General features: G+C 42.1%; 5 protein-coding genes across 11 annotated transcripts; 1 reads left to right on the plus strand and 4 right to left on the minus strand.

Annotated features, from left to right (window-relative positions):
- Positions 1-1,269: 1,269 nt before the first annotated feature.
- On the minus strand, positions 1,270-4,645 carry LOC129603414 (uncharacterized). Of its 2 annotated transcripts, XM_055504511.1 has the most exons (5): positions 4,129-4,645; positions 3,315-4,016; positions 3,001-3,126; positions 2,398-2,441; positions 1,270-2,102 (listed from the first exon to the last, which is right to left on the minus strand). In XM_055504511.1, the coding sequence occupies exons 1-5, from the start codon at positions 4,181-4,183 to the stop codon at positions 1,983-1,985; spliced, it is 1,047 nt and encodes a 348-aa protein (XP_055360486.1). In that variant the 5' UTR covers positions 4,184-4,645; the 3' UTR covers positions 1,270-1,982. The 2 variants fall into 2 exon arrangements, with proteins under 2 accessions (XP_055360486.1, XP_055360485.1); XM_055504510.1 differs by having other exon boundaries at positions 3,315-4,645.
- A 145-nt stretch (positions 4,646-4,790) lies between these two features.
- Positions 4,791-7,333, minus strand: LOC114844131 (uncharacterized). 2 transcript variants are annotated; one of them, XM_055504557.1, is made up of 6 exons: positions 7,242-7,333; positions 7,018-7,119; positions 6,424-6,885; positions 6,206-6,343; positions 6,020-6,060; positions 4,791-5,787 (listed from the first exon to the last, which is right to left on the minus strand). In XM_055504557.1, exons 1-6 carry the CDS (start codon positions 7,294-7,296, stop codon positions 5,680-5,682), a joined length of 906 nt encoding a protein of 301 aa, XP_055360532.1. In that variant the 5' UTR covers positions 7,297-7,333; the 3' UTR covers positions 4,791-5,679. The 2 variants fall into 2 exon arrangements, with proteins under 2 accessions (XP_055360532.1, XP_028987071.1); XM_029131238.3 differs by having other exon boundaries at positions 6,424-7,119.
- LOC114844074 (prostaglandin D2 receptor 2-like) lies at positions 6,491-25,706 on the plus strand. Of its 5 annotated transcripts, none has more exons than XM_029131142.3 (5): positions 6,491-6,516; positions 6,657-6,770; positions 20,897-21,038; positions 22,770-22,924; positions 23,864-25,706. In XM_029131142.3, exon 5 carries the CDS (start codon positions 23,916-23,918, stop codon positions 25,044-25,046), a length of 1,131 nt encoding a protein of 376 aa, XP_028986975.1. In that variant the 5' UTR covers positions 6,491-6,516; positions 6,657-6,770; positions 20,897-21,038; positions 22,770-22,924; positions 23,864-23,915; the 3' UTR covers positions 25,047-25,706. The 5 variants fall into 5 exon arrangements, with proteins under 5 accessions (XP_028986975.1, XP_028986968.1, XP_055360458.1 ...); XM_029131135.3 differs by having other exon boundaries at positions 22,836-22,924; XM_055504483.1 differs by lacking the exons at positions 6,491-6,516; positions 6,657-6,770 and adding an exon at positions 11,656-11,729 and having other exon boundaries at positions 22,836-22,924.
- LOC114844121 (uncharacterized) lies at positions 8,841-11,158 on the minus strand. Its single transcript, XM_029131227.3, has 5 exons — positions 10,761-11,158; positions 9,951-10,646; positions 9,756-9,878; positions 9,156-9,196; positions 8,841-8,977 (listed from the first exon to the last, which is right to left on the minus strand). The coding sequence occupies exons 1-5, from the start codon at positions 10,882-10,884 to the stop codon at positions 8,858-8,860; spliced, it is 1,104 nt and encodes a 367-aa protein (XP_028987060.2). The 5' UTR covers positions 10,885-11,158; the 3' UTR covers positions 8,841-8,857.
- On the minus strand, positions 12,032-13,821 carry LOC114866754 (uncharacterized). The gene is made up of 5 exons (XM_055504552.1): positions 13,557-13,821; positions 12,766-13,467; positions 12,533-12,658; positions 12,419-12,462; positions 12,032-12,306 (listed from the first exon to the last, which is right to left on the minus strand). Exons 1-5 carry the CDS (start codon positions 13,597-13,599, stop codon positions 12,175-12,177), a joined length of 1,047 nt encoding a protein of 348 aa, XP_055360527.1. The 5' UTR covers positions 13,600-13,821; the 3' UTR covers positions 12,032-12,174.
- Positions 25,707-25,751: the final 45 nt, after the last annotated feature.

Raw genomic sequence — 25,751 nt, forward strand, 5'->3', positions numbered from 1 at the left:
AACCCACTTTAGTAAGATTAAAAATAAAAACGTGGGACCAGCACCCAGTCAGTGTGTCTAATGCGAACCACACACCACATAAGCTTACCTTTGTGTACCTATGTAGCTCTGTTGTGTGGAGGAGAAACAATAGCTGTATGTGACTGTATTTATATCTGCTGGGACCTCAGCCACCGGTCAAACAGACCACCTACACTCTCTGCAGCAGCTCCATGTAATTTTACTGTGCTACACTCGTGTTTATTAGGCATAACTACTGAACTGTACACAGACCTATACATGTATATGCAGTGGGAACCAACTATGATCCCTGACAAAAATAAAATTAGATAACATACATTGTTGATGAGGCAGAGCAGACATTTTCCATGCAATGGATCTATTGCCCCTTTGTTTGAGTGTTCCCATCCAGTGTGGCTCCTGGCAAGTCGGGTCATCAGTGTCAGCTTGTTTATATATTATACTGTGAACATCTCAGGTTGATTCGGTGCTGCATCAAACGCTGTCTGGAAGCAGTAATCAGTGAAACACATGCTTCGAGAGCCTGTGTCCATGCGACTACCACCAGCCACAGCCGGACAGACCAGGGGTCAGCGCGATCACAGCTAATCAGATATTCAGTACAGGGGCTCTCCTTGCCATGTCATATTAGTTAGAAGTATCAGTTTGTTTGGAACGTGTGGATTTGACAGATAAAAACTATTATACGATGCGCAAAATAAGTTCTACCGCATGTACGACCACCGAGCGTATCTAATGCTGCATTCACTTACTGTACATTTGTGGCGGAGCGAAAGTACAACATTACAAAATCATGATACTATAAACACACTATGCTGGAGAATTATTGGCTTTGCAAACAGTTTTTATAGTGATGTGAGATTTAAAGATGTTGAAAGGGTATTATTTCTTTTTCTGTTCCTCTTTTTCATAAGTAGGTAGTTTAAAACTTTCAATAGTAATTCTCCCAGTTGGCACAGCTCCTAAAGGCAGCGTGTCCACAAGACGTTTTGGTCTTCTGTGTTAGTTCCGCCCCCTCACACGCCATGCAGACCGAACCTGAAAAAAAGAACTGTAACTGAAAAAAAGCGTTGAAAGCTAAACAATAAGTTTTGAAACTCGAAAACCTAAAAATGAAAGCTGAAAATATATTTGAATGCAACATTATAGCGCAGTTTGCAGCCAGATCAGGTTTACCTGACGTGATCGGACCCATGAACTGGACACGCATCACTATAAAAGCACTGTCACAGGATGAAGTGGCACATGTCAACAGAAATCATTTTTATTTCATCAATGTACAAATAATCTGTGATGCACAAATGCAGCTACAGTCAGCAACATTGTGATGAGGTGCCTGGTTTAATGCACAATCTATTCATTTTAAAAAACAACATGGCAAATTTGAAGCTGGAACCAGATTGGTGGTTTCTTGGTCAGTAAATAATTTAATGGTCTTAATATTAATTCCTGTTGTGCATAGAATCTATGCGCCCCCAAAGTACATCCTGTTTTCAGTGTCAATACAAGTTGGTGATTTGATGTAAAAACTTCCTATTAGTTGCTAAACAATGTCATAAGGTTTGTTTCTCCTTCTCCTCAGCCTCTTTTGGTGACGCTTTGATGCTTTTGCTTCACATCCACCTTTACTGTCAGACCACTTTTATTTTGTTAATTTCTGCTGCTGTGTGGGACCTGTAGACATATGATCCAACTCTATACTGCGCAGACGCAGACCATATTTAAATGATATAACATATTTATATAGAGGCGTGTCATGGGAGGAGTGTGCTATGCATTCACCTGTGCTCATTTCTACGTTGATTGGTAAGTGTGAAGCAAACATGCGTAGATTCATACTTAGTAGATATTAATACATGTAGATCTTTTTTTTACTTATGCAGTTTTCTGGATTTGAACTTTGTAGGTCTTTGTACAGTACAGTTTATGAAGTGATACCCAAAAGTTCTGTTGACTGGAACCTACATCCTCACATGAGAGTACACACATTCACTCCATGTGTCACCTCTCTGTCTTGCTGATCTGCTCATCTGGTTCCTCTTCATTGCACCATAATTGAGGTTCTCTGCATCTTCATAAACCTAACAATGAGATAAACACTACATTTGTCAGAACTGTTTGAACGTTTAATACATTACCAACACGTCTGTCACATCCATACTTATAGGCAGCTTGACGTCACCTAGGATCTAATTACCTAACAATTACCCAAGATGTAGGAGGAACACACCACCCACAAAACAGGTTATTTCAGCTGAGGTAACAGTGCCATTAACTACTATTATACATTCAGATAAATAACACTTAGGGGATTATGTTTTCTGTTCTAAGCTGTGATTTATTCAAAAATATGTTACATTACAGGACCATACTCACCTCTGCATTTGGGGCAGAAGACGGTTGAGATCTTTCTTTAAAGTCTACATGTGGCAAACATAAAAAATACTTGTTTAAGTACACAAGAAACAAAATGTAACAACAAAACAGGAAATAGAAACTATAATTAAATCAACACTTACAACTTTGTGACAGGTTACCTACTATAGGTATCCACATGCAAACATGTTATACAGTTGAAGCTAAGTGTGAGGTTATAGTTCGCACAACTTTCTCAGTCATCACATCAGTGTTCAGAGGAGAGGCAGAGCCCCACTGGCTTCATTCTAATCCCAAACCCTGCATAAACATGAGTTGTAACCGTGTGCAACAGTCAAACGAAAGATTGTGTACAGATGAGAAATTCAACATTCTAATTAAACTGGTTGACCTGGCTTGCAATATTTCAAAATATACAGGATACAAACATAGGAACAAACCTACAGTCCTTGAATACATGATATGGGAATGGCTGTTGACAACGCACACCAGACAAAACCCCAGCACCTCTGGAGGCCGGGCTCTGACATTACTACCTCTCAACACAACACAACATAACACAAACCCAAACTGTAAATTACTGTATGAAGATTTGCAGCCCACCTGTGCATTGGCAGCCATTTGCCTTATATGTTCTATAAGCAGGGTAAGCCAGGAAGACCACCAGGAGGGTAGTGAACACTGAGGCTCCACTCAAGACGCACACCAGCATGAAGGACTCATCAACATCTGCAGAGAGCCAGGCAATAAATTAGTGTCTCTATAATGTGTCTATGAAGCATCCACTACAACGTTACTCACCCTCAAAGTCCAGTGTGGTCCCGTTTCCAAACACATTCTGTTTGGAAACGGGAGAGAAACTACAGACACTAATATGTGGGATTAGTGCTATATTCATAGTATCATAAAGTACTTACACCTGAGGTCCAGCTTGGTCCCATTTCCAAACAGAATGTGTCCACATGAGGCGACAGCGCAGTAGTAGGTCCCAGTATGAGAAGCATTCAGGCTTTCCAGAGGCAGGTTGTAGACACAGGTGTGTGTCCGTGTGTCTGGTTTCCTCTCACACTGATCATTTCTGTCTCTGTGGGTGTAAATAATTCCTGGACGAGCTTCTCCAGAGTCTTTGAACCAGTAAACACTGTGTTGTCCATCACAGGTCCCAGTTTGTACTAAACAGTTCAGAGTCACAGAGCCTCCTGGCTGGATGCTCCCAAACACTGACTGATGCACAAGAGCTGGGACGTTGGAGTCTGAACCCTTAACACTGACTGTGACGCCCTCAGCAAATTCAAAGTTGTATTTAAACATACTGGCACAAAAATAAGTAGCTGAGTCTGAAATACATAAATCTGAGATTGTTATGTGGTAAATACCATTTTTAGTTTCCAGTAGAAATCGTGAATTGTTTTTGAAGTCACCTTGAAAGGTGCCAGTTGTATCACTTACAAAGAAGGTAGAAATCAGATTTGGTTTCTGACCTAAAGTTTGTTTATACCAGTGAAACACCGCTCGAGTGTTACATTCATAGAAACATCGTAAAGTCACTGTGCCACCAGCATCAGCCAATATCAAACCTCCGTCTTGACGAATAGACACTTTAGGATCTGTTGCCAAAGCTGAAAAGAAAACAGGAACATACAGATATACTGATATAGGATTATTATAAAGTAGTTTACTTAAACAACAATGTTTATACATGACAGTCTTAGGATTTAAACCCAAACGTACCTTTGTTCCAAACCAAAAGACAAGTCAGACATGAAGCAAACATGAGAGATGCCATCTCGATCAAATTGTCTTCATGAATGAAAAAAACCCTCTGTACGTCTTTTAAAATTAGAGGAAGGACTGTCTTTGATTGGCTAACAAACAACACTGAATAAGGAAGCAGTGAGACCCTGTTCCGTGTCCACTCAATTATGAAAAAGTTTAGATCTCAGCTCAGAATAAACAAAGTATTCAGTAGCTAACGGTTTGATACCAAATACATATCAAAAGTCTAATAGTGACATGTTATTAAAGGCAGTGGAGTGGACTTATTTGGTTAATTGATGTAAAACTTAACACAGTTAAAAATATGTTATCATATGAACAGTATACGTTTGAGGATGTAGCCAAAGAGTTACAGGTTTAGATCCATGAACCATCAGTAAAACTAAAAAGTAGTATGAGGTGTCTAACAGTCTCACAATTGGTCAGGCGGAGTTAATGCACTATAGCTCATATAACCCAAGTTAACATCAAGTTCTGGTACAACAGCTGTTTTAAAGGATAATGACATGGAGAGCACAGAAGATTTACTTTTAAGTGAATCAATCACCAGTGTCATGGGGTTTGATCATGTGGGAAACATGGACATCATAGCAATCCATTAATATCTTGTCAAATGCTTTAGGATTGATGGAATATTTTAATGGAACAACATAACATAATTTGGGTGGTCACAAGTACCAGTTGCACATAAAAACATTCAGAGTTCCTGTCTGAAACAGGAGAGCAGAGGGTCCAAACAGACGTACTGTATATGACTAGAGGAAGCTAAATAAAGATGCTCACACCTCTGGGCCTGTGGCATATTTTAGAAGAATAGCCACAAAACAACAAAGATCTGTACAATGCGTGAGCTCTCAGCAGGTGACAACAACTCAGACAACCCATGTTAATAAGATTTTAAAAATAAAAACACTGGACCAGCAGCTGCCCACACCCAGTCAGTGTGTTTAATGCGAACCACACACCACATAAGCTTACCTATGTGTACCTATGTACTGTAGCTGTGCTGGGTGGAGGAGAAACAAAAGCTGCATGTGACTGTATTTATATCAGCCACTGGTCAAACAGACCACTTACACTCTGCAGCAGCTATCACTGTAATATCACTGTGCTACAGTGTAATATCACTGTGCTACACTCATGTGTTTATAGGCACACCTACTGTACACAGACCTATATATGCAGTGGGAAGCAACTGTGATCTTTGACAGAAATAAAATAAGATAACATACATTGTTGATGAGGCAGAGCAGACATTTTCCATGGAATGGATTTATTGCCCCTTTGTTTGAGTGTTCCTGTCCAGTGTGGCTCCTGGCAAGTCGAGTTATCAGTGTTAGCTTGTTTATATATTATACTGCAAACATGCATCATGAACTGCATCAAACACTGTGTGAAAGCAGTAATCAGTGAAACCCATAATTCAATAGACTGTGTCCTGACACAGTCTATTGTGTGTCATAAAAGGGGAATCCCTTTTATGCATTTAGAATGCTCCACTCCAATTTATTGTCTGACATCGGAGTAAACACAATCACTGTGTGTGGTCTCCATCTGTCTTGGGGGTCTGAGCTTATGTTTCCTCAAAGCAGCGTAATGGAGGTCGTCTGGATCCTGCAATAATACAAAGTATTATTATAGATTGACACATGATGCTTCTCAATATATCAGAGAAAATACAGTATACACTTTTTAATTCGTAACAGTTCAATCAGCAGACATTTGGTTATGGTTCAGCTTATGGGTCATTATGTAAGTGGAAACACTTCTGCATTTGCTATGTTTTGAGTTTCTCTGTGTTTATTCACAATATTTTGTCAAATAGTTGAGGTTGTGCAATACTTACTTCTGTAATTGTAGTAGAAGATGGAAATCTTCCTTGAAAATCTGGTCAAGAAGCAAGATTTAAAAGACAGATGCTAATGACATGGATTTCTATGTAATCAAAAGCGCCTGTCTTGATAAGTTTGTCTTTATTAAATCAGCTTCAAAATGAAACACTATTAAATCTTACGACTGACATTTAACCTACCTGGAACATGAGGGCAGCCGTTGCTCTTGTGCAGCCTAAATGCTGCAAACGCCAGTAAAACAGCCAGGATCATGGTAATCGCCAAAAGGCCACTCAGCACATACACCAATACGAGAAGGTGTCCAAAAGCAGATCCAGCTAGAATAGATGTTACAGGTCTTTAGAATAATAAGCAGGTAGCGATTCTACTTTACGTATATGGAATCTGTGCTACTTACATTCTCCCTTTTTCTTTTTTTCAAACAGAATGTGTCCACATGAGGCAACAGCACAATAGGTCCCAACGTGAGAATGACTCTGACCCTTCACTGGTAGGTGGTACACACAGGTGTGTGTCTCTGTGTCTGGTTTCTTCTCACACTGATCATTTCTGTCTCCGTGGGTGTAAATGATTCCTGGATGAGCTTCTCCGGCGTCTTTGAACCAGTAAACACTGTGTTGTCCTTCACAGGTCCCAGTTTGTACTGTACAGTTCAGAGTCACAGAGCCTCCTGGTTGGATGCTCCCAGACACTGCCTGATGCACCAGAGCTGGGACGGCGGAGCCTGAACCCTTTACACTGATGGTGAGTCCCTCAGTGAATTGAAAGTCGTATGCATAACAGCCTATGCAGTAGTAAGTGCCTGAATCGGAAATGTGTAAATCTGAGATCGTCAGATGGTTTTTACCATGTCCTGCATCTAGAATGAAACGGGAATTATTCTTGAAATAATTATAAAAGATGCTTTGTCTTTGGCGTTTGTTGAAGGATGAGACGATTTTTGGTTTCTGGCCCACAGTTTGTTTATACCAGTAAAACATCACTGCATTACCTTCATGGGAACACTGCAAAGTCACATTGTCCCCAACATTAGCTGGATGAAAAACACTTTCTTGGTGCACGTAAATGGATGATTTTAAATTTTTCATCTGAGCTGAAAAAGATCAAAATAACAAATAAGAGTTGGTAGTTGGTAGCTATTATAATGAGCACAAGCACAATTAGTAAGCCTATTAAATCATCCAGTTGTTGGAGATAAATATAAAGAGAACTTACCCAAACTTCCCAAGAAAACACAAGTCAGACTGAGAGAAAACACTAGAGTTGCCATCGTGCTTCAAATGAACTGAATCCAACACTGGTCTCTATTCTTCAGAGAGAAGACGGTGGTTGATTGGCTACAAGACAGTGTTTGATTGTCTAAAAGACAGTGTTTGATTGGCTAACGAGAAGAAGCAGCCTCCTCGTTAGCTGAAGTGGAAACAATGACCACGCTCATATTCAGCGCTGCCTTGAAAGTGTTTGCTTAAATGAAGGTCTGCCAGTCCAGACAGGTCTTTGGACAGATGCTCCAAACATTATGGGAAAGACTTATGCACAGTAGTTACTATTCTGATGATGTCCTAATGATTAATAGACAAAAACACTTAACCTTTTTCTGGAGCTCCTTCGTGACCACAAAGCATTTCGTACGAATATCCAAAATCCAATCTCAACATTCAGCAGATTTGACCTTCAATCAGACATGAAAAAGCAAATCTCTAATATGCAAAATTCACTCCAACCAGCTGTGACATTGACTTTGTACAAGCGAGAAGTGATGCTTCACACTTTCTAGTGTGAGACAACAGAGGCTGGACTGGCTATTGACAGACTATTAACGTATTCTGTACCATACTGTACATTTAGGACACTTTGTCAGAGATGGATGCATGGACTGACCCACTGACTGACTAACTCCCATTGACTGGATATAGTAATTTCATTTACTTATACTACTTACTGTATATATTATGTTTGTGCTGGAGCAACCATTACCTATCACTATTTATAGACTCATGTCTAGGTTAAAATAATGCTTGTCGAAGTTTTTGTGTTCCAAATGTGTTTCTCATTTTGGATACTAAAACTGTAAATTTACTGTTTGTAGGTGCATTTGCCTCGTTGGTATTATTGTGTGAAGAACCTTGGATTACTAGCAAAGGTCCTTAGGGCAGAACATCAGAGCATATAAAACAATATCATAAAAAGCCCAGGCTGATTAAAAGGTGAAGCTCTAACATAATTGCTAATTGTTCATGGGGTTTTTTAGGCACTGTTTCCGGGTTTCAATATGGACCTCACAGTCACTGCGCAGCAACTGTGCATGAAAACCCCTGCAGAGACTTCCTGTTTTTAACCGCAGCAACAGAGAGAGCAAATGGTCCTGGAGAAGAACAAGACCAGAGCTCACTGAGCTAATGGCTGACTGCCGACCACACACAAACAGGCTAAAAAAAGATCCCCACACATTTACAGCAGACAAACTGTACACAGCAAGGTTTTATCAAAGCACTTGGTGAGGGCAAACATGGGACTAGATTTTGCAGCATAGAACATGTTCAGGATATTGTTTTAAATAGCGCAGTATGTTGCTGTGTGTTCTCCCCACGCTAAGATCAGGCCTTGCCGTTTCTGACGGTCACGTCTATATTTGACTCACTTTCGATTGTGCTGTTTAGTTCTGAGTACACTGGAAGTATGAGGGTTGTCTGAAGGAGGAGCAGTGCTACATATCCCGGTCATCATCACTGCTAATGGTTTTGCTTTGCACAATAGACACAGATAGATTCCACAAGAACACCAGTTGTGTGTTCAGTGAAGTGATACCGAAGAGTTCTGTTGACTGGAACCTACGACCTTACATGAGAGTACACACATTCACCACTAGTGTCATCTCTCGGTCTTCTTGATCTGCTCATTTGGTTCCTCCTTAATGCAGCGTAATGGAGGTTCTCTGCATCTTCATAAACCTGACAATAATGTAAATATTAAAATTAATCCTCAAAACTGTATGAACACCTAATGCAAAAACAAGTACACATTCATACCTACTGGCAGCTTGACTTCACTAATGGTCTAATTACTTTCTACTTTGCTCTAATATTGTCCTTCATTCAAAATATGTTACATTACTGTAGGACTACTCACCTCTGTAGCTGGAACAGATGGTTGAGAACTTTCTTCAGTGTCTACATGTTGCAAACAAGAAAAAAGGCTATGATTTGCATAAACTTGCATCTTTCTCAGTCATCACAATGTTTTTCAGCGGACACCCAGTGGCTTCTCTCTAGTCCCTGTGAGTCTTATATTCAGCACAAGCATATACAGTAAGGAACATTGTAACAATGCCACAATTTCACATTCTACATTAGAGTAACCATATTATAACACACACACTTTCTTGGATATCAGAAATGATCAAATGTTACATTTTTCTACAAACAGTAATAAAGAAAATAAAGTTTAGAAAACCTGAGAAGGCTCAAAAAGTTACCAACATAATTTTGAAAAACTGTGTACACATTGAACATTTAACATTATTGTTAAGATAGTCAACATGGCTTGAACGATATGGCAACAGGTGTAGGTGATTTACATGGTTGTGTGGACAGGAAACAGGACGCAAACACCAGACAAGACAAAACCACAGCACCTACTGTACGGAGGGCCGGAATGTGACATTACTACCTGTCAACACCACAAGACAAACCCAAACTGTGAATTACTGTGTGAAGATTTGCAGCTCACCTGTGCATTGGCAGCCATTTGCTTTATATGTTCTGTACACAGTGTAAGCCAGGAAGGCCACCAGGAGGGTGGTGAACACCAAGGCTCCACTCAAAAGGTACACCAGTACAAACGACTCAACATCTGTAGAGAGCCAGATGATAAATTGATTTCTCTATAATGTGTCTATAAAACATCCACCATAATGTTACTCACCCTTAACGTCCATATTGGTCCCATTTCCAAACAATATCCATCCACATGTGGCGACAGCACAGTAGTAGGTCCCTACATTAGAAGGATTCACATCTTTCACCTCCAGGTTGTAGACACAGGTGCGTGTCCGTGTGTCTGGTTTCCTCTCACACTGATCATTTCTGTCTCCGTGGGTGTAAATAAGTCCTGGATGAGCTTCTCCAGAGTCTTTGAACCAGTAAACGCTGTGTTGTCCATCACAGGTCCCGGTTTGTACTGTACAGTTCAGAGTCACAGAGCCTCCTGGCTGGATGCTCCCAGATGCTGACTGATGCACCAAAGCTGGGACGTTGGAGCCTGAATGCACCACGGCGAGAAAAACGCTTTCCACAAACTCGAACAAGTACGAATAACCACCTACACAAAAGTAATTTGCTGAGTCTGAGCTCTGCACAGATGCGATCTTTAAGTATTTTTTACCAATAGTCACGTCCACTTGAAAACGTGGATCACTTTGAAATGGACCTATCAAAGTGGCATTTTTTTCATGCTTGTAGAATTTAGACACAATCTCAGGTTTCTCTCCCAGAGCTTGTTTATACCAGTAAAACATCACTGCTACAGAATCTTCAAAGGAACATTTCAAAGTCACATTTTGACCAAAATTTACGGATAAAAATCGTAAAGTTGTTGATTGATTGAGCTCTGTCGCTTCAGCTGAGAGAAAAACAGAAAATGCACAATTACATTTAGACCATGGGCGGGAGTATCGCCTGTTGCTGAAAGGTACGAAGTACAAAAAAGGTGAGAGAAGGAGCAAAATGCACTTACCCCATTCACTTATCGGTATGAACAGACAGGCCAGGTACAAAGCAAACACTGGAGGAGCCATTTGCTTGAAATTGCCTCGACTAATTGAGAGAACCTCAATAGATTCTCTACTTTTCATAGACATGAGTGTTTGACTGGCCAATCAGATAAGACCTTGAAGGATCACATGGCCGGTGACCCCATAGTGGTTATTTTGATCTCTGAGAAAATTTACATGGAAGTAGGTACACTTAGACAAAGTGCGTCACGTGTCGTAAAAAGGCTGGCGTAAACCTGTTTTTTGGGGATTTAGCTCAGAAACAAGCAGCTTCTAAAGTTAGCTGCAATTAAAACGAGATTGAAGAATCATCCACTGTGTTAATAATATGTCCTTTAGGATAATAGTGTAGTTCTAAAATGATGGTAAGACCATAGCACTGGTTGTGCTTGAGTGTCGAGAGGATGGAGAGAATGGCTACTTGTTGACTTCCTGTTGAAGATCCACATTCATCAATGAAGTGAGAAAGTTTTTACCCAAACTCTTAGTTTCTACCAGTAGCATGAATACAATGATCTTTATTCTGAGCATTTATTGCAGATGAGGCATTACACTGAGACAGGACCAGTTGGTCATACACTGTAGTGCGACAGTTACACTGCTTACTGCTTAGAACAGGAAATAAGCTTTTGTAATGTGAAATGTTTCATCTCTTTTTTTAACCTAAAGGAGCCTCATACTGGTTCAACTGAGCTGGGATCATGATTTGTTACACGTGGCAAGTGCGAGTTCTTTGCATGGAATGATGCAAAACACTATACGTCCTCTTTCTAAGGAAGCTCATGCTGCTTAGACTTTGCCTAATTGTAACGTATGAGATTTAGGGAACAGAAACTCAGATGTTGAGGATCACCAAAAACAACAGTGGAAGCAGACTAGAATGAAAGCTTCGCTCAGCTGATATAAGTGATCTGGACCATCCTGCAGTGAAGGTATGTTCGTCAATGCAGTGTGTTTTATTGCGTGCTGTTACTGTAAGTCCTGTGAGGTCAGGCTCGCTAAGGTGTAAGAAGCTGTGGCTTGAAGGCTGCAGGCCAGTCTTCCTGTGCTTAAGCTCTGCTAAGACTTCTGTTTCCACCGATGGAAACTTGTAGGTGCTACTTTACACCAACCTCACCGCAGGAGTGAGAGGTAGACGCTGAGACAGTGAGAGCTGGCTGCAGTTTGGGAGGTGCAACGTGCAGTTAAGTTGTGGTAGAAAAAGTCCATAGGTGATTTTTACAGGTCTGCTGTTTGTTTACTTTATTGCAAATATATTTACCTCCAATACAGGAAGAAGAAAAAACATTTATTTCCTTCCACATTTGCTTTACATGGAACATTTAGTGATTTCTTGGCAAGAACTACAGATTTGTGACTAAAGCAGCTGCATGTGTCCTAGACCTCAGCCCTTCTGCTCTTCACTCTGGAGTAAACACAAGCACTGTCTGGGCTGTTCTCTTGAAGATGCCGTTCACTGTTTCTGTTCACCCTCAAAGCAGCGTAATGGAGAGAATCTTCATCATGGCTCTGTTAGGAGAAAATATGAAAGAATATATAAGACCTGATGAAATGGAAATATTGTAAAACATAACGTTGCTTTTCAAAGAAATGTGAATCATTATGTAGTTCTTTTACTCACCAAAGCATCAGAGGCTGCAACAGATCTCACTTGAGAACCAGACCCTGGGAATCATAGCACAGTGACTAAGCCAGTCAAACCACTCAGCAGGTTTACTGGTTGTAGAGACTTTACCTTTGCAGACAGAGCACAACTTTCTCCTCAGCTTGTGCACAACGAACATCAACGAGAGAAGCACGATGATGGTAACTGCCAATGCTGCACTCAGACCATACATCACTGGGAGTCTGGTTGAACCACCTGGCGTGCATGAGAAAGCATGTATCACATTTCTCTACTATGATTATGGGTTCATGTAATGCAAGGTTTCAGAAGATACTGTAGCTGATTTGCAGCTCATCACCTACCTACGATCTCCAGCCTCGTCCCAGGTCCAAACACAATCTCCCCACAGGAAGCCAGAGCGCAGTAGTACGTCCCAGAGTCCGTGGAACTCACCGACTTTATTGCCAGGGTTGCGTTGCAACTTTTGCGTTGAGGCTGTTCCTCTGTGAGGCTTGTGCACCGTTCTTCACTAGGATGCATGATTGCAGGCTGAGAGCCACCGTATCTGAACCAGTAGAGACCCTCATCTCCCTCACATTGTTCAGTATGTACCGAACAGTTCAATCTCACGGCTTCTCCCGTCCGATGTGCCACCACTGCTGGCTGCTGAACAACCGTCTGGGTCTTGGACAGTGATGTTTTGACATGAAGGAAAACTCCTTTTCCAAATTCAATGGCAGTAAATTCTAACATCACACAGTAATAAGTCGCTGAATCCGACAGACGAACATCTCTGATGATGAGGTTGTTGGTGTTGTCTTGTACTCCTGCCAGGACTTGAAACCTCTCTTTATAGGCAGGATATATATTGGCTTGTGCACTGTGCTTCATACGTGTTGAAATGATAGTCGGTTTGCCTCCCAAGCTTTGCTGGTACCAGGAAACAAAAGTTATTCCATCGTTTTCAGAAGAGCATCGTAAAGTCACATTCTGACCAACATCAACCCTTATGACCCCGCTGTGCTGGATTATACCCAACGTCCTGACAACAGTGGGGAGATGACCTGCATGTAAACAACAAGTTACTTCAATAAACTTCACCTAAAATGGTGAATGCGAACAGAATCTGTGAAATAATGTGTAAAGGGCTCACTCATTATGGTGAGAAGCACAAGAAGAATAGCGAGTGGCTTCATCCCTGAAGTTCTGCAGTCTCCAGCCGTTTCGTCGGATGCAAGCAGTTCTTACAGGACACAGAGGTTGTGTGAGACTGCCTGCGCTGGCTTCACAGGCAGGCGACCACGTTGTTCTTCAAGAAAGGTTCAACCTGATCAAATGACTACAGTTGTAATCGGGGTCGATTGAGTCTTTTTAGCAGCCGCTTTGTTGTTTACTGCAGGACAGGAGGTGTGTCATGTAGAGGAAATGCTCTCATGTCCATATTTGGATGGAGGCGTAAAGGAAAATGACTTATTCTATAGCCATGCAGCAAGCGTTTGTGTTACTGGGACGGGCCTGTATCATTTGAATAACACGGCTTCTGAAAGCTGGTGTCTAGGCTGAAATGGTTTCAAGGAGAGTGGAAAAAACTGAAAGAATGATTTCAGGCAAAATCAATCTTAAATACGACACACATTGATTTAACTCATTTAGGATGTAGAACTCGTAGTTCTGCTCATGCCCCCAAAGGCCAGTAGTTCATTCAGGAATTCACATCTTTACTGTATCTGAGGTTGAAAGAACTTCAGGGCTTTGTCAGATCGTCACTGTCCATAGTGACCCTGCATTAAACAGCCTTGAGCTGGAGGTGGTTTCACAATGATAGATCAGAGCTGCGCAGAGTACTGTGGCAGGGTACAAGGCCTGGAGCCTCTGGGCCTGCTCTTCCTCCACACACTGTTGCAGAACATATGTGATCAAAGGTGGCCATAAAACAAGGGCCCAGCATCTTTTCATTACAGAGGGATGTGCAGTAGAGGACCTCGAGGGTACAGTGGCTGCATGTTTCAGGCCTGTTCCCAGCTAGCTTAAACACAAATATGCTATAACTATAACACAGCAATGAAGAGCCAAGGTGAACTAATGTATGCGTGTTTGTTTTGCTAGCTACTGTAGCTCATAGTATCTATAGTGACACTTATTGTAGAAACCAAGCTACTCATCAAGAGCAAAGAATTTGTTTTTGGGTGACCTGGTAGCTCAGCGGGTAGGGCATCGGCCTCGGGCTGTACGGTGTACCCTTGAGCAAAATACTCATAGGGCAGTTTACAGGGGGATGGGTCAAAATGCAGAGATTAATTTCCCCAATGTGGGATCAATAAAGTTCAATTATACTGTATATATTATTGTTTGCTTAAGCCTCTGGGTCAGCATTGTCAGGTAGACTGAGCTTTGCTTTATGTGACCAAGCTCCGAATCACACGATGACACACACCACTTCTCTCCACACGCTCACCATGTAGCCTGTCAACGCCCTGATTTCAGGCCTCTTCACAGACTGTGATGAATCATCTGCACAAAGAGCAAAAAGCTGTTGCTTAAAGGGCAACTTCACCAGTTTGCTTTCTAAAGTATGTGTTAAAAAATGCCACTGAGCTTTAACTTGCTCCACGGTATATTACACATATATCTGCATCTCACTGAACTTTTCCAATTCAAATGACGCGTATGTGTTTGAGCCTTGTATGTCGCAAAACAGCCAAGACTATAATGCCTGTAATATGAGCAAACAGAGAAGAAAAGAGAAAACTATTTTCAGGTTTACCAATTTCAAATTGTAGGGCCAACATATCTTCAGGAGAGCTTTTACAGGCAAGTAAGTTACCTCCGCCGACACCTTTGCAGATAAAAGTGGGCTCATGCAGCAGAGGCAGCTGCTGTGTATGATGCAGATTTATCTTTAGATCTATGTGGTCTGTATGCACAGACTGACAAAAAACACTGCGGTGAAATGCTGTACGGTTGTTGACACAGTAGCATCGGGGCTTTACTGACCAACGCTCTTCTCACTTCGCCCCATACTTCCTGAGCCGCTCGGAGCGTTAGTAACAAAGCCTCAGGGCTCGCCGTTTCTCAAAACTCGAAAAAATTAAAGCAACCCTGTGCTAACGAACAAAAGTATGTCAGCATTTTCTTTTATACTTTAACGTGGTGAAATATGGCCAAGTGTTTTTTTTGTATTCATTATTAATAAACTTGTGAATAATTTTGCTTTCATTCCTGTTTTAATGCAGACTAAAGTTTTTTTCAGCAGAGGTGGAGCTGTGACAGAAATAGAGCTAGCTGTCATTGGGTGATCTGGCTTTTGGTTTTGACTGGCTGCGAGTTTAAAACATACTGACAAAGTCATGAGTCATTTCGTCACATATTTTGTCACTTCATATTCAAACAACTAAAAAGGATCTTTAACAGATATGCATTTGCACCAATACACAATAATACAATAATGGAACTGATTGTATCTGATGAACTGACATCTGATCATTCTTTTCTGTAGTCATTCTGTTTCTCATAACTGATAAAATGGGTCACAAACAGTGAGCAGGCGGACGCAGCAAAGGCAGCATGTGGCATCGCAGGATTTCATTTTCCACTGTACTTCTAGCATTAACAAGTGCATTTAGGTCAGTTAGGGGTGTGTGTGCGTAGCTTGTATTTCTACTTGCACTGACTTCCTTTCACTGTTTTTTTATTTTTCCACTTATACACGTACAAATGACAACTGGCTGAGTAAAACAGTATTGAAGTAAGATTAAGTGACAAATTTCCTATATCTGGTGTCAGATATCAGCTGATTCAGTCACATCAATGCATATTAAAAGTCAATTGTGTTTATTTCTGTATGATGTACAGTATGATATTAGGTTTCTAACCTATTTATGTAGATGCATGTAAAAATACACCTGAGAACAATAAGTGCAAAGACAGAGGTGTTAATGTGACAAGAGCAAACGAGCAGCAGCACAAACACAACCACATACGCATCCTGTGGGTGAAGGTGGGGGGCGAAACCGCATGGTCAGAACAGGAAATCAGACCTGAGCAATAGCTTTTTTCATCCTTTCCTATTGGGTTGTTTGCTCTGTCACTTCAAAGTCACTTCCATGGTCTCTACTACATAACTACATCTTTGTACAGTTTAAGAATTAATTACTAGCTCACTCAGACAAATGGAAAAAAGTCTAAAAAAGTTAAGAAAGCTGAGTGCACGGTGACATGAAACGACGCTAGTGGGGCTGATGGCTCATCTAGGGCTCAAACAAAGGGCGGAAGGAAGCCTTTAATCTGTCAGTCAACTACAGCGACGTCCCAGCATGGCTGACGTGGTGTGTTAACAAACAGGCGGCGCCACACAGGTTGCTGCCTTTGAACCCTTGTATCGTCTTCGGCCTCCGTGTGCTCCGCGTTGACGTTACATAACCTCTATTTCCAATCCTATCTCAGTCTTATCGGGCCCATGTGGTCGCCACGGCAGTGTTGTGTGATCAGACAGCTTATGTGACATGTTAGTAGTAGGTGATATGCTGCCCTCTGTTGACCAATATTGTACCTGCAAGAAGGACTTGATAGAAATGTAATAAAAGCACCCTAGAGCAAAATAACATATATATTTTTTAACAAAACACACATGAGTAGAAATACTTAAAGAGTGATTGGTTGAAACTGGGGAAAAAAATGAATTTAAGATTGAATGGAGCCTGGTGACCAATATAAGCAACGTGCCTCCAACATTGTTCCTCTTAAATTTTCCACAAAACACAATAATGTGCACTTGCTGGTCAACCAGAAGTTTAATTCAAGAGACCTGATGCAGAGCTAATTACTTTAGTGCACTTCAACAGGAGAGCAACTTACTTTTAGGTCTCAACACTAGAGGGAGACATGTGTGTGACAAGTGTGATGACTAATCTTATTCCCTATTTCCTACTAACTACAGTATGAGGAGGTACTGTTTTAATTTTAATAGCATGTCTTCTCCTAATCATCATTGTTACCATGTCAGTGGGGGTTGTGCATTTCACGTCTAGGCCTGACGTTCTACTTAGTCCAACAGAAATTAACTCAGCTTATATTAACATTGTTACAGATCCAGCATCTTAGCCATTTTTTCATGTAGCTTCCGTTTTTTTGTATTTTCCTGTTTGCCATATTGTCAGTGTTCCTTAACCTGAATTTCAGCATTTATTCAGTGGGTCTTGACTGTGTTTTGACCTTTGCTTGCCTACGACCTTGACTTGTCTCCCTGCTCTGAACCTTCCTGTTTTGATCTGGACCTTTGCCTGTTTTTGAACACTGCCTGTTTTTGAACACCGCCTGCCTGTTTTTGAACACCGCCTGTGAACCGAACCCTGCCGGCTCTACTTCGAGCTCAGGTCAGGCCAACCTGAATCCCACATTAGTAAATACAAACTTAATACAGGCCACTCAAATCTAGAGATGGTCACACTAGACTACACCAAAGAAGAACCCAAAGAAAACGCAACTCAAATATTTTAATAAAGAGGTAAACACAAGGTTAAACAAAAGGCTGAAATGAATGACACAAACATAGAAACTTAATAAACTACAAATCACTGACTGGCAGGACAAACAGTGTACAATGAATACATACAACACTGCTAGTGCAGGAACATACATTAATCACAAGGGCTTGACTCTACTTAAAATGCAGAAGCTTAACAGAACGTCAGGGTTATGGGTGTAACCTCAGTTCTATGAGCAAAGAGGTTATCTCTCCCTACCAGTTACATATTTCATACTGTATGTATGGGAACTAGACCAGGGTCAGGGTGCATGGATACAGCTTTAAGACACACCAGTGTTACCTGTCAAACCTCCCCTGAGGCTATACAGTATAGCTCTTCCGGAGACTTGAACTCAGTGATAGTTTCATCGGTCATCGCTTGGGCTAAACACAGAGAGGTAGTCTCTTTACTCAGAGAACCAGGATTACACCTTTAATCCTGACGTTCTCTATTGCTCGAGGCTTTCTCTCCCCACCAGTTACATATATACCACAAGAAGATTGGGCAATCCAAACCCAGGTGACAACAGTCACACAACCGTACACAGAACGGGACGTCCAAATGGTCCCAACCCGCCACACACTGGTGCCTAAGCCAGGGGTGCAGTGAAGCATCATCTGACTGCGGCAGAGTCCAGGAGAAGGAGCAGAGGGCCCCGACGGTGGTTGAATTGCCCAAAGACACAGCCACACAACATACAGTATGCAGCTCTGAAAGGGACTCCGAACAACACAATGCAGGAAAAACAATGAGAGCGACGCTGGTGTGCTCAAGCCGAGTGACCAAAACCAGACACCGCGGAGCCCAACCCAAAGGGGCGACCTGTCAACACGGACCCTACACAGTAGGGCAGGACTCACCACCCTAAATGTGAACCACAGACCCGACAAATGGCATGTAAACATAAGAAGACACCGCATGCAAACCTCATGGGGATGACACTGATGGACTGACAGACTGCATCCCAGATTGAATACATTTCTGTGTGGAACCCATGTATCTGAAAACCTTTTGCTGCTTTCCTAACAACAAGCCATGGATTTCTCGTGACATCAAAGCCGTCCTGAATGAAAAGAAGAAAGCATTAAGGTCTGGGGACAGGGAGGCATCTAGGAGCGTCCAGAGAAAACTGGGAGGGGAAACTGGAACACAGACTTCAGAACAAGTCACCAGGGACCATCACCAGCTACAAGTCCAGCAAGCAGGTGACTGAGGGGTCTGTGGACAGGGCCAACAAACTTAATAGCTTCTTTAATAGATTCCAGGTTGGGCTCATAAACCCCGCTACCCAAGATAGGCCCCTCTTTACATCACCCACTGGGCCCATCTATCTCCACATCACACACCATCACAGCAGATCAGGTGAGAAAGGAGCTGAACAAGCTTCATCCAACAAAGGCTGCAGAGCCTGATGGAATCAGCCCAATAGTGCTGAAAGTCTGTGCTCCCCAGTTATGTGGTTTCCTCCAACACATCAACAACCTGAGCCTGCAGCGGGAAAGAGTTCACCTTGGGTGAAAGAGTCCTTAACGACTACAGACCTCGGGCTCTGACCTCTCACTTAATGAAGGTTTTTGAGAGGCTGATCCTGGAGTCCCTGCATTCTCTGGTCAAACCCTCAGTCGACCCCCTCCAGTTTGCATCAACCCCATCTAAGTGTGGATGACGCCATCATTCACCTACTCCATGTGGTTGTGACCGAGTACAGATACTTGGACAATAAACTGGACTGGATAAAGAACTCCTCAGCTGTGTACAAGAAGGCTCCCGTGTCCATCAGTCCATACAACTTCTCCTCCCCTTTTAGGGGTTGATATTCATCTGTGCAATAACATGTATAATAAAACTTCAGCTATTAATTAGATTACTAGCTGAAGATAGAGTGTTAAGTGTGGTCAGAGTTCTGTGACAGCGGTCAAAATGTGCAAAGAAATTTCCCTCTGGGATTAATAAAATTTCTTAAATCTTGAATGCACCATGCAGTGCAGGAGACACGGAAAACACAGAAGAGGACTCTCCACCTAGAGGCATGTTACAGTATGTGAAAACAGGGGGCAAAGGCAGCTGAGCCAGCTCAGGGAACTGAAGGAATGCCCCCCCTCCCACGAGGCACTGCCAACGACCACACAAGCAGGCACATGGCGCCATGGCAGGACTGTCAGTAGCTGCCTTCAGCATGAGGGCCCAGACATGTGCATGTGCAGACATGAACCAAACAATGCAACAGCTGTGCTACTGGTTCACCAGTCAGAGGTGTGGGACATCAGTACCAGCACACTGCCACAGTCACACAGTGGACGTGAAAACGTCAATGATCTGGCCCGTTTCCTGCTCACAACACCATACAGAGAACAGCTCCTGCCAAATCACAGAAAGTAAAACGGAGCGAATTGAGCCCAGCTGCCGCATCCCCAAAGCCACGGCACGGACCATGTGCCGTAGGCTGAGACGTGCAGCTAACGCGCTCTGTTTCTTCCTTAGAAAAGTTGGCAAGAGCATCAACCCCCCCCCCCCCCCCCCCCCCCCCCAACCCCTTCCCCCCTCACCCACCCTCGTCTTTTCTTGCTACTCTCCAATACGGAGCTTTGCTATAAAATGAAGAAGGAGGTGTCCAACAGCGGCGAGACGCTGAAGGCTCTTTAACAGTGTGGAGTTTCTTCCTGTCTCACCGCCGACCCGCACACGGTGAAGGGGGAGCGCTGCTGGCTATCTCGGTAAAAAGCCCGCACACACGCGCACACAGTGGGAAAAGAGGCACGAGTAGACGCGACCAACTCACGCAACTCACGCATGGGACTTTAGCACATACATGTGTGTATTTACAGCATTTCTGCTTCAGTCTATAGGAGTTGTATGACTTGATTTGATAGTGTGTGTGTGGGTATATATGTATTCATATGTATGTATGTATTTATACATATACTACATGTCTGTCATGATAATACTTTCTGCTTTGCTTTAAACTCAGGACTGCAGGGGGAAGCGATCAACGTAATCAAACCAGACAGAGACCGGACCAACGAAGAAGAGTGGAGTGAACCGACACCAAACACAAGGACAACAGCCGCCTAACGGCTGGAGGGCTGGACTATCGTCATCACTCCATAAATGTAATGCGTTTAAAAGCACTTGCAAGTTTATTTTTGTCAGATTCGCTTTAAGCACAGTGTCATTTGGGGCTGATTTGTTTGTATTTGAAGTGCACGTCTTTTGGTAACGCATCCACCCCAGGTGCAGTCTGTGGCCTGAGATAATCCAGCACGTAGCAGCAGGGTGTGCGGTGGCAGCATCGGGGGCGTGGTTATTAAACGCCATCACGCCGTAAGCGGGCGGCTTAGTGTGCAGGGATTCATTTGGGATACGACCCCAGAGGTGATTGAGGACCAAGCATAGCTGGGTGGAACTTCCAGATCCCAAACAGTTGATGGCTACTGACTGACACAGTACTGGTTGACAAGCGGAAAAAGAGGGCAACTGAGTTAGACCTGGTCAATTACGACATCAGAAAAAATTCTTAAGAAATATAAAGTACAGTAAATAGAGAGGAGCTGTATGTGGAAATGTGAAGGGCTGCTCTTCAAGTTACTTAAGGTTACTTAACTTCTGCTTTACATCTGTCTGTGTGCAGACACAGTGTGTTCCAGTTCATATTTTCCATTTAAAAATGCAAAATAAAATGTAAAAAAGTGAAATTACACAGTAGAGCATGTAATTCTAGGGCAAAAATCACAACACAATGTGCTCTTCTTTTCTGCAAACCATCTGGCTTTCAACAATACTGTACACCGCAGTCAGACCACAGTGGTGGCAGCATGTTTGCATCAATCAGCATCAGTTTACATAACCGTTTTGATGTCTAACAAGTAGGCAGTAAGATGTAAAAGGAGCACAGCATGAAGTTGACAGAGAGTTGGTGCAAAACAGCCACAATTCAAAATTAATTTGTGTAATTCTAAGTGTCAACAGGAGCGTGCCCATATTATAGAGACTGTGCTATGTCGTAATTACTGTATATCTTGACTGGAAATCTTCATACGGGTTATTCCTGCGTAGTCTTAAAAGGTTTGATCACAGCAACCTTGAACGCATGTGCTACAGCTTGTTAGCACAGATTGGTTGATTTAATCTAATATGGGCGTGCTGATCAAGCAAACCTGAGAAGTCTAGTGGGTACTGTATAAGAGACATGCACTGTACAGTACACGTAGATGGTGTGGGTGAGTTTATTTTTGAGGTGAAGCAGCCTGTAAAACAGGGGTCTGACCAGCAAATCTGAAGGGCTTGAACATGCACATTGCAGGTAGAAGCTGATTTTCTATTTTCTTCCTAATGGTTATGATTTGTAAAGAAGTTTAAAAAGTTCTAATTATTTTAGTGCTGACTAATAAAGAGATACTAGACTCAGCACCACTACAGACACTGTGGAGGTATAGTAACAAGGTCAAAATCTAATTTTGCTTTGGCCCAAGACACTTCTTCTAGAAAATGTACCTCAAGTTTTCAACTTGTGGTTTTAATTTGCATCTTACATTTCTGAATGTGAGCATATGAACGTGTGAAAAGGAACTTTGACAGCATTTTGTGACAATGTTTCATGCTAAAACACACACAGCATTACAGGCTTCTCTTGTGGTCTTAACATTAAATCGTGAAATTGTGTGTTTAAATTGAAAAACATGCACTTGAATTAGGTGAAATGCACCTTTAAACGTTTCCTGTTGATCCAGTTAATGGAATTACACATAAGCATAAAAAAAACACAAAATGACCATTACATTAACTGAAATCTTTGACAGGACAAGTTGCAAAAATTGCTTTTTATTGTTTATTTCTCACTATAGGCTGTGTTGTGTCTCAGAAGAAGTTCCTTTTGAGGTCTGTGACTTCCTATTACTCTGCTTATATAGAACGTCCTTCCGGTAAGATACAAAGACAGAGGCGTCTAGAGACCTGCCAGACGTAAGAGGGACAAGACGCACGAAGGCTTCAAAAAAGGGTAAATGAGCGACGGTTGATCTCGGACTAGTCTACTCTGCACAAGTATTTACATACTAACCCTAAGCCATGAGTAAAGTAGAGACTGCAGCTGCATTAAGTATTTGTTCACCAATTGATGTTGCACAAATGAACTATGTAGATTTGAGAAAAGGATGTGGGAAATGTGACATTATAACACATTGAGAAAACACAGCAGACACTCAGTTAGAGAACCACCACAAGGTTTCAACTCTTTAAATGAATTATACGTCTAATGACTCTGTCTTCTCTTAACATTTTCTACAACAAGAATAACAAATGTGACACTTTATTAATATTTAATTATGGTTTGACTTATTAATACAGTGAAAAGGGTAAATTTCCTAGTGTGTTTTGATTATTTGTTGCCTTTAATACCTAGATTAGTATTATGGGCTCATTGGCTGTGATTTTTAATAATGAAAAAAATGCTATTTAAAATATGTTTTACGTATTAAATCAAGAAGCAAAAACAGACTTGAGCAGATAATTAGCTAGTAGATAGCTTGTAGATAAATTAGTCATCTAATTTATCTACAAAAACAGAAGTCATGTTTTTCACACCTTTTCTCAGCTGTGGTTCTTGTAACGTTTGAACTTAGCATTGTGGTTAAGAACATGACTATGTGTTCGGCTCCACTAAGCTTTTGCTTAATAATGTTAAATGCAAACTGTGACTTGTAGAGCAAAATTTTATCAGTTTTCTTTTTTTAACAAACTGATTGTTGAAACAGAGACAGAGATGACTTGCTATAGAACCAAATGTGAAAACCATGAACTGCTGTGATGTCTAAATATGAACAAGTCTGTTTCAGTTGACTTATTTCTGCTTCAGTTAATTAGAAAAGTTCCTTTTGTGTATTCTAGCTTCCTTAAACCTGCCTGTTCAACTTTACATGTTCTAATGTCTGTTTCACAGGACCAGTGTGAAGCCTGTGAAGGTTGCACGATCAAGACGTTTTCTCTCCAAGATGGCGTCGTGCCTTTCCACCTATAACCAAAGTGCCATTAAGCAAACGAACCAAACATTTCAGACGCCGCCTTTGAATTATCTGACCATTTCTCTGCATGGCTTATTTTCTTCCATTGGCATCTTGGAAAACCTCCTGATCATCGGGGTCGTGGGCTTCCACGTCCGACGCAGCATCATCAGCATTTGGATCCTGAACCTTGCTGCGTCTGACCTGCTGGCCACCTCCTTCCTGCCGTTCTTCACTCTCTACATGGCACGTGGCAACACCTGGACCCTGGGCGCGACCTTCTGCCGCATCTATTCCTCCGTCTTCTTCCTCAACATGTTCGTCAGCGGATTTCTGCTGGCGGCCATCTCTTTGGACCGCTGCCTGGTCGTGCTGAGACCTGTGTGGGCCCAGAACTACAGGAACATCCAACTAGTGAGCAGGATATGCGCGGTGATATGGGCCTTGGCTGTGATCTGCACAATACCCTTCTACATCTTCCGTGACACCATTCCCTTACACAGCGGACAGATTCTTTGTTACTACAACTATGTTCTTCACCCTCCGAGGGAGCCGTACGACCAGAAGGCTTTATGTAAGCAGCGTAAGGAAGCCTTGGTCTTCACAAAGCTCTTCCTAGCCTTCATCATCCCCCTACTCATCATCATCATTAGCTATACCAACGTGAATCTCACCTTGGCGCGCAGAGGCTGCAGGCGTCCTTTTCGCTTTGTCCGTCTCGTAATGGCCGTGGTGGTGAGCTTCATCCTCTGCTGGGCCCCATACCACCTATTCATTGTCATTGAGGTCATGGCTCCCTCTACCCATTCCGTACAGACAGTTGTAATGAAGGGCCTCCCAGTTGTAGCGTCCATCGGGTACTTTAACAGCGTCCTCAACCCCATTCTCTACGTGTTTAGCTGCCCCGACCTCTGCAGCAAGATTAGACATTCTCTGGGTGCGGTGATGGAAAGTGTCCTCACCGAAGACCTGGCAGAGTTGGCTCGGCGCTGCAGCACCGCTCGCAGCTCCATAAGCAGCACTAACATTGTATCGAAGCACAAGAACTCCATTACAACCCAGTGTCTGAAAACGGAGGAAGAAGTGTTCGATATGAATTTTGCTAGTTCCACTCAGGCATAAGGACGACCTGTCTGTGAAGAAGACAGGCCTATGATACTGTACGCACACCCTGTCTGTATAAGGCTCCAGTGTAAACATGCTGTTTGTTTAGCTAATCCCAACATCCCATTTAGTACACCTTATAGTACAGTATGTAGTCTGTTTGTACCACCATTTCTGTTGTTGTTGTGGTTCTTTCACTTTCTTTAATCAATCTGAATTCATTGAAATTAACAGACATAGTTTTTTCAAATTAAAGGAATCACACATCACTGAGGAAAAACCCACTGTTCCTGATTACTCTTGGTAATTGCATTAGTGGTAATCTTATGATTTCTGAGAATGTAATGACATTCTACCTGCATAGTAACAAACAAGCTCATTCTATGTCTATTCTCCTTTTTAAATTTTGCAAAAACAAGCATGCATGGTTTGCAGGTGACGGAAACTTTTGCACAATGTGTTAGTCACATGGGTCTTTAGCATGATCTTATCAGCACCCCTTTCAGCTCACTTGCTTATTTGATTATGTGCTTGTGCTTGCACTTTTTTGTGCTTGTAAAACAGGTAATATTGGATTTTCTACATATACTGTACATTGCTGTCGTTTCGTGCAATATGCATCTTTTTGTAATAGTGTAACGAGATATTTCTTAACATGAATAAACGTAAAAATTAGCACCTTGGTGTGGCTGCGTCACACATGTTTTACACCTACAGAGCCAC

The sequence above is a fragment of the Betta splendens genome, chromosome 2 (genome assembly GCF_900634795.4).
Source record: "Betta splendens chromosome 2, fBetSpl5.4, whole genome shotgun sequence".
In the NCBI taxonomy this organism is placed as follows: Eukaryota; Metazoa; Chordata; class Actinopteri; order Anabantiformes; family Osphronemidae; genus Betta; species Betta splendens.

What these genes read in the sequence shown, in the direction of transcription:
- LOC114844131 (XM_029131238.3), bottom strand. Translation starts at nt 7,296, where the DNA reads ATGGCAACTCTAGTGTTTTCTCTCAGTCTGACTTGTGTTTTCTTGGGA. An exon ending in TGTTTTCTTGGGAAGTTTGG is followed by an intron (nt 7,120 to 7,241) that starts GTAAGTTCTCTT and finishes GATCTTTTTCAG; the next exon opens with CTCAGATGAAAAATTTAAAA. An exon ending in CTTCTACTACAATTACAGAA is followed by an intron (nt 5,788 to 6,019) that starts GTAAGTATTGCA and finishes GTATTATTGCAG; the next exon opens with GATCCAGACGACCTCCATTA.
- LOC114844074 (XM_029131142.3), top strand. Translation starts at nt 23,916, where the DNA reads ATGGCGTCGTGCCTTTCCACCTATAACCAAAGTGCCATTAAGCAAACG.
- LOC114866754 (XM_055504552.1), bottom strand. Translation starts at nt 13,599, where the DNA reads ATGAAGCCACTCGCTATTCTTCTTGTGCTTCTCACCATAATGA. An exon ending in TGTGCTTCTCACCATAATGA is followed by an intron (nt 13,468 to 13,556) that starts GTGAGCCCTTTA and finishes GTTTACATGCAG; the next exon opens with GTCATCTCCCCACTGTTGTC. An exon ending in GTTGTGCTCTGTCTGCAAAG is followed by an intron (nt 12,463 to 12,532) that starts GTAAAGTCTCTA and finishes TATGATTCCCAG; the next exon opens with GGTCTGGTTCTCAAGTGAGA.
- LOC114844121 (XM_029131227.3), bottom strand. Translation starts at nt 10,884, where the DNA reads ATGTCTATGAAAAGTAGAGAATCTATTGAGGTTCTCTCAATTAGTCGA. An exon ending in GACCAATATGGACGTTAAGG is followed by an intron (nt 9,879 to 9,950) that starts GTGAGTAACATT and finishes GGCTCTCTACAG; the next exon opens with ATGTTGAGTCGTTTGTACTG. An exon ending in AAATGGCTGCCAATGCACAG is followed by an intron (nt 9,197 to 9,755) that starts GTGAGCTGCAAA and finishes TGCAACATGTAG; the next exon opens with ACACTGAAGAAAGTTCTCAA.
- LOC129603414 (XM_055504510.1), bottom strand. Translation starts at nt 4,098, where the DNA reads ATGTATAAACATTGTTGTTTAAGTAAACTACTTTATAATAATCCTATA. An exon ending in AAATGGCTGCCAATGCACAG is followed by an intron (nt 2,442 to 3,000) that starts GTGGGCTGCAAA and finishes TGCCACATGTAG; the next exon opens with ACTTTAAAGAAAGATCTCAA. An exon ending in CTTCTGCCCCAAATGCAGAG is followed by an intron (nt 2,103 to 2,397) that starts GTGAGTATGGTC and finishes TCTCATTGTTAG; the next exon opens with GTTTATGAAGATGCAGAGAA.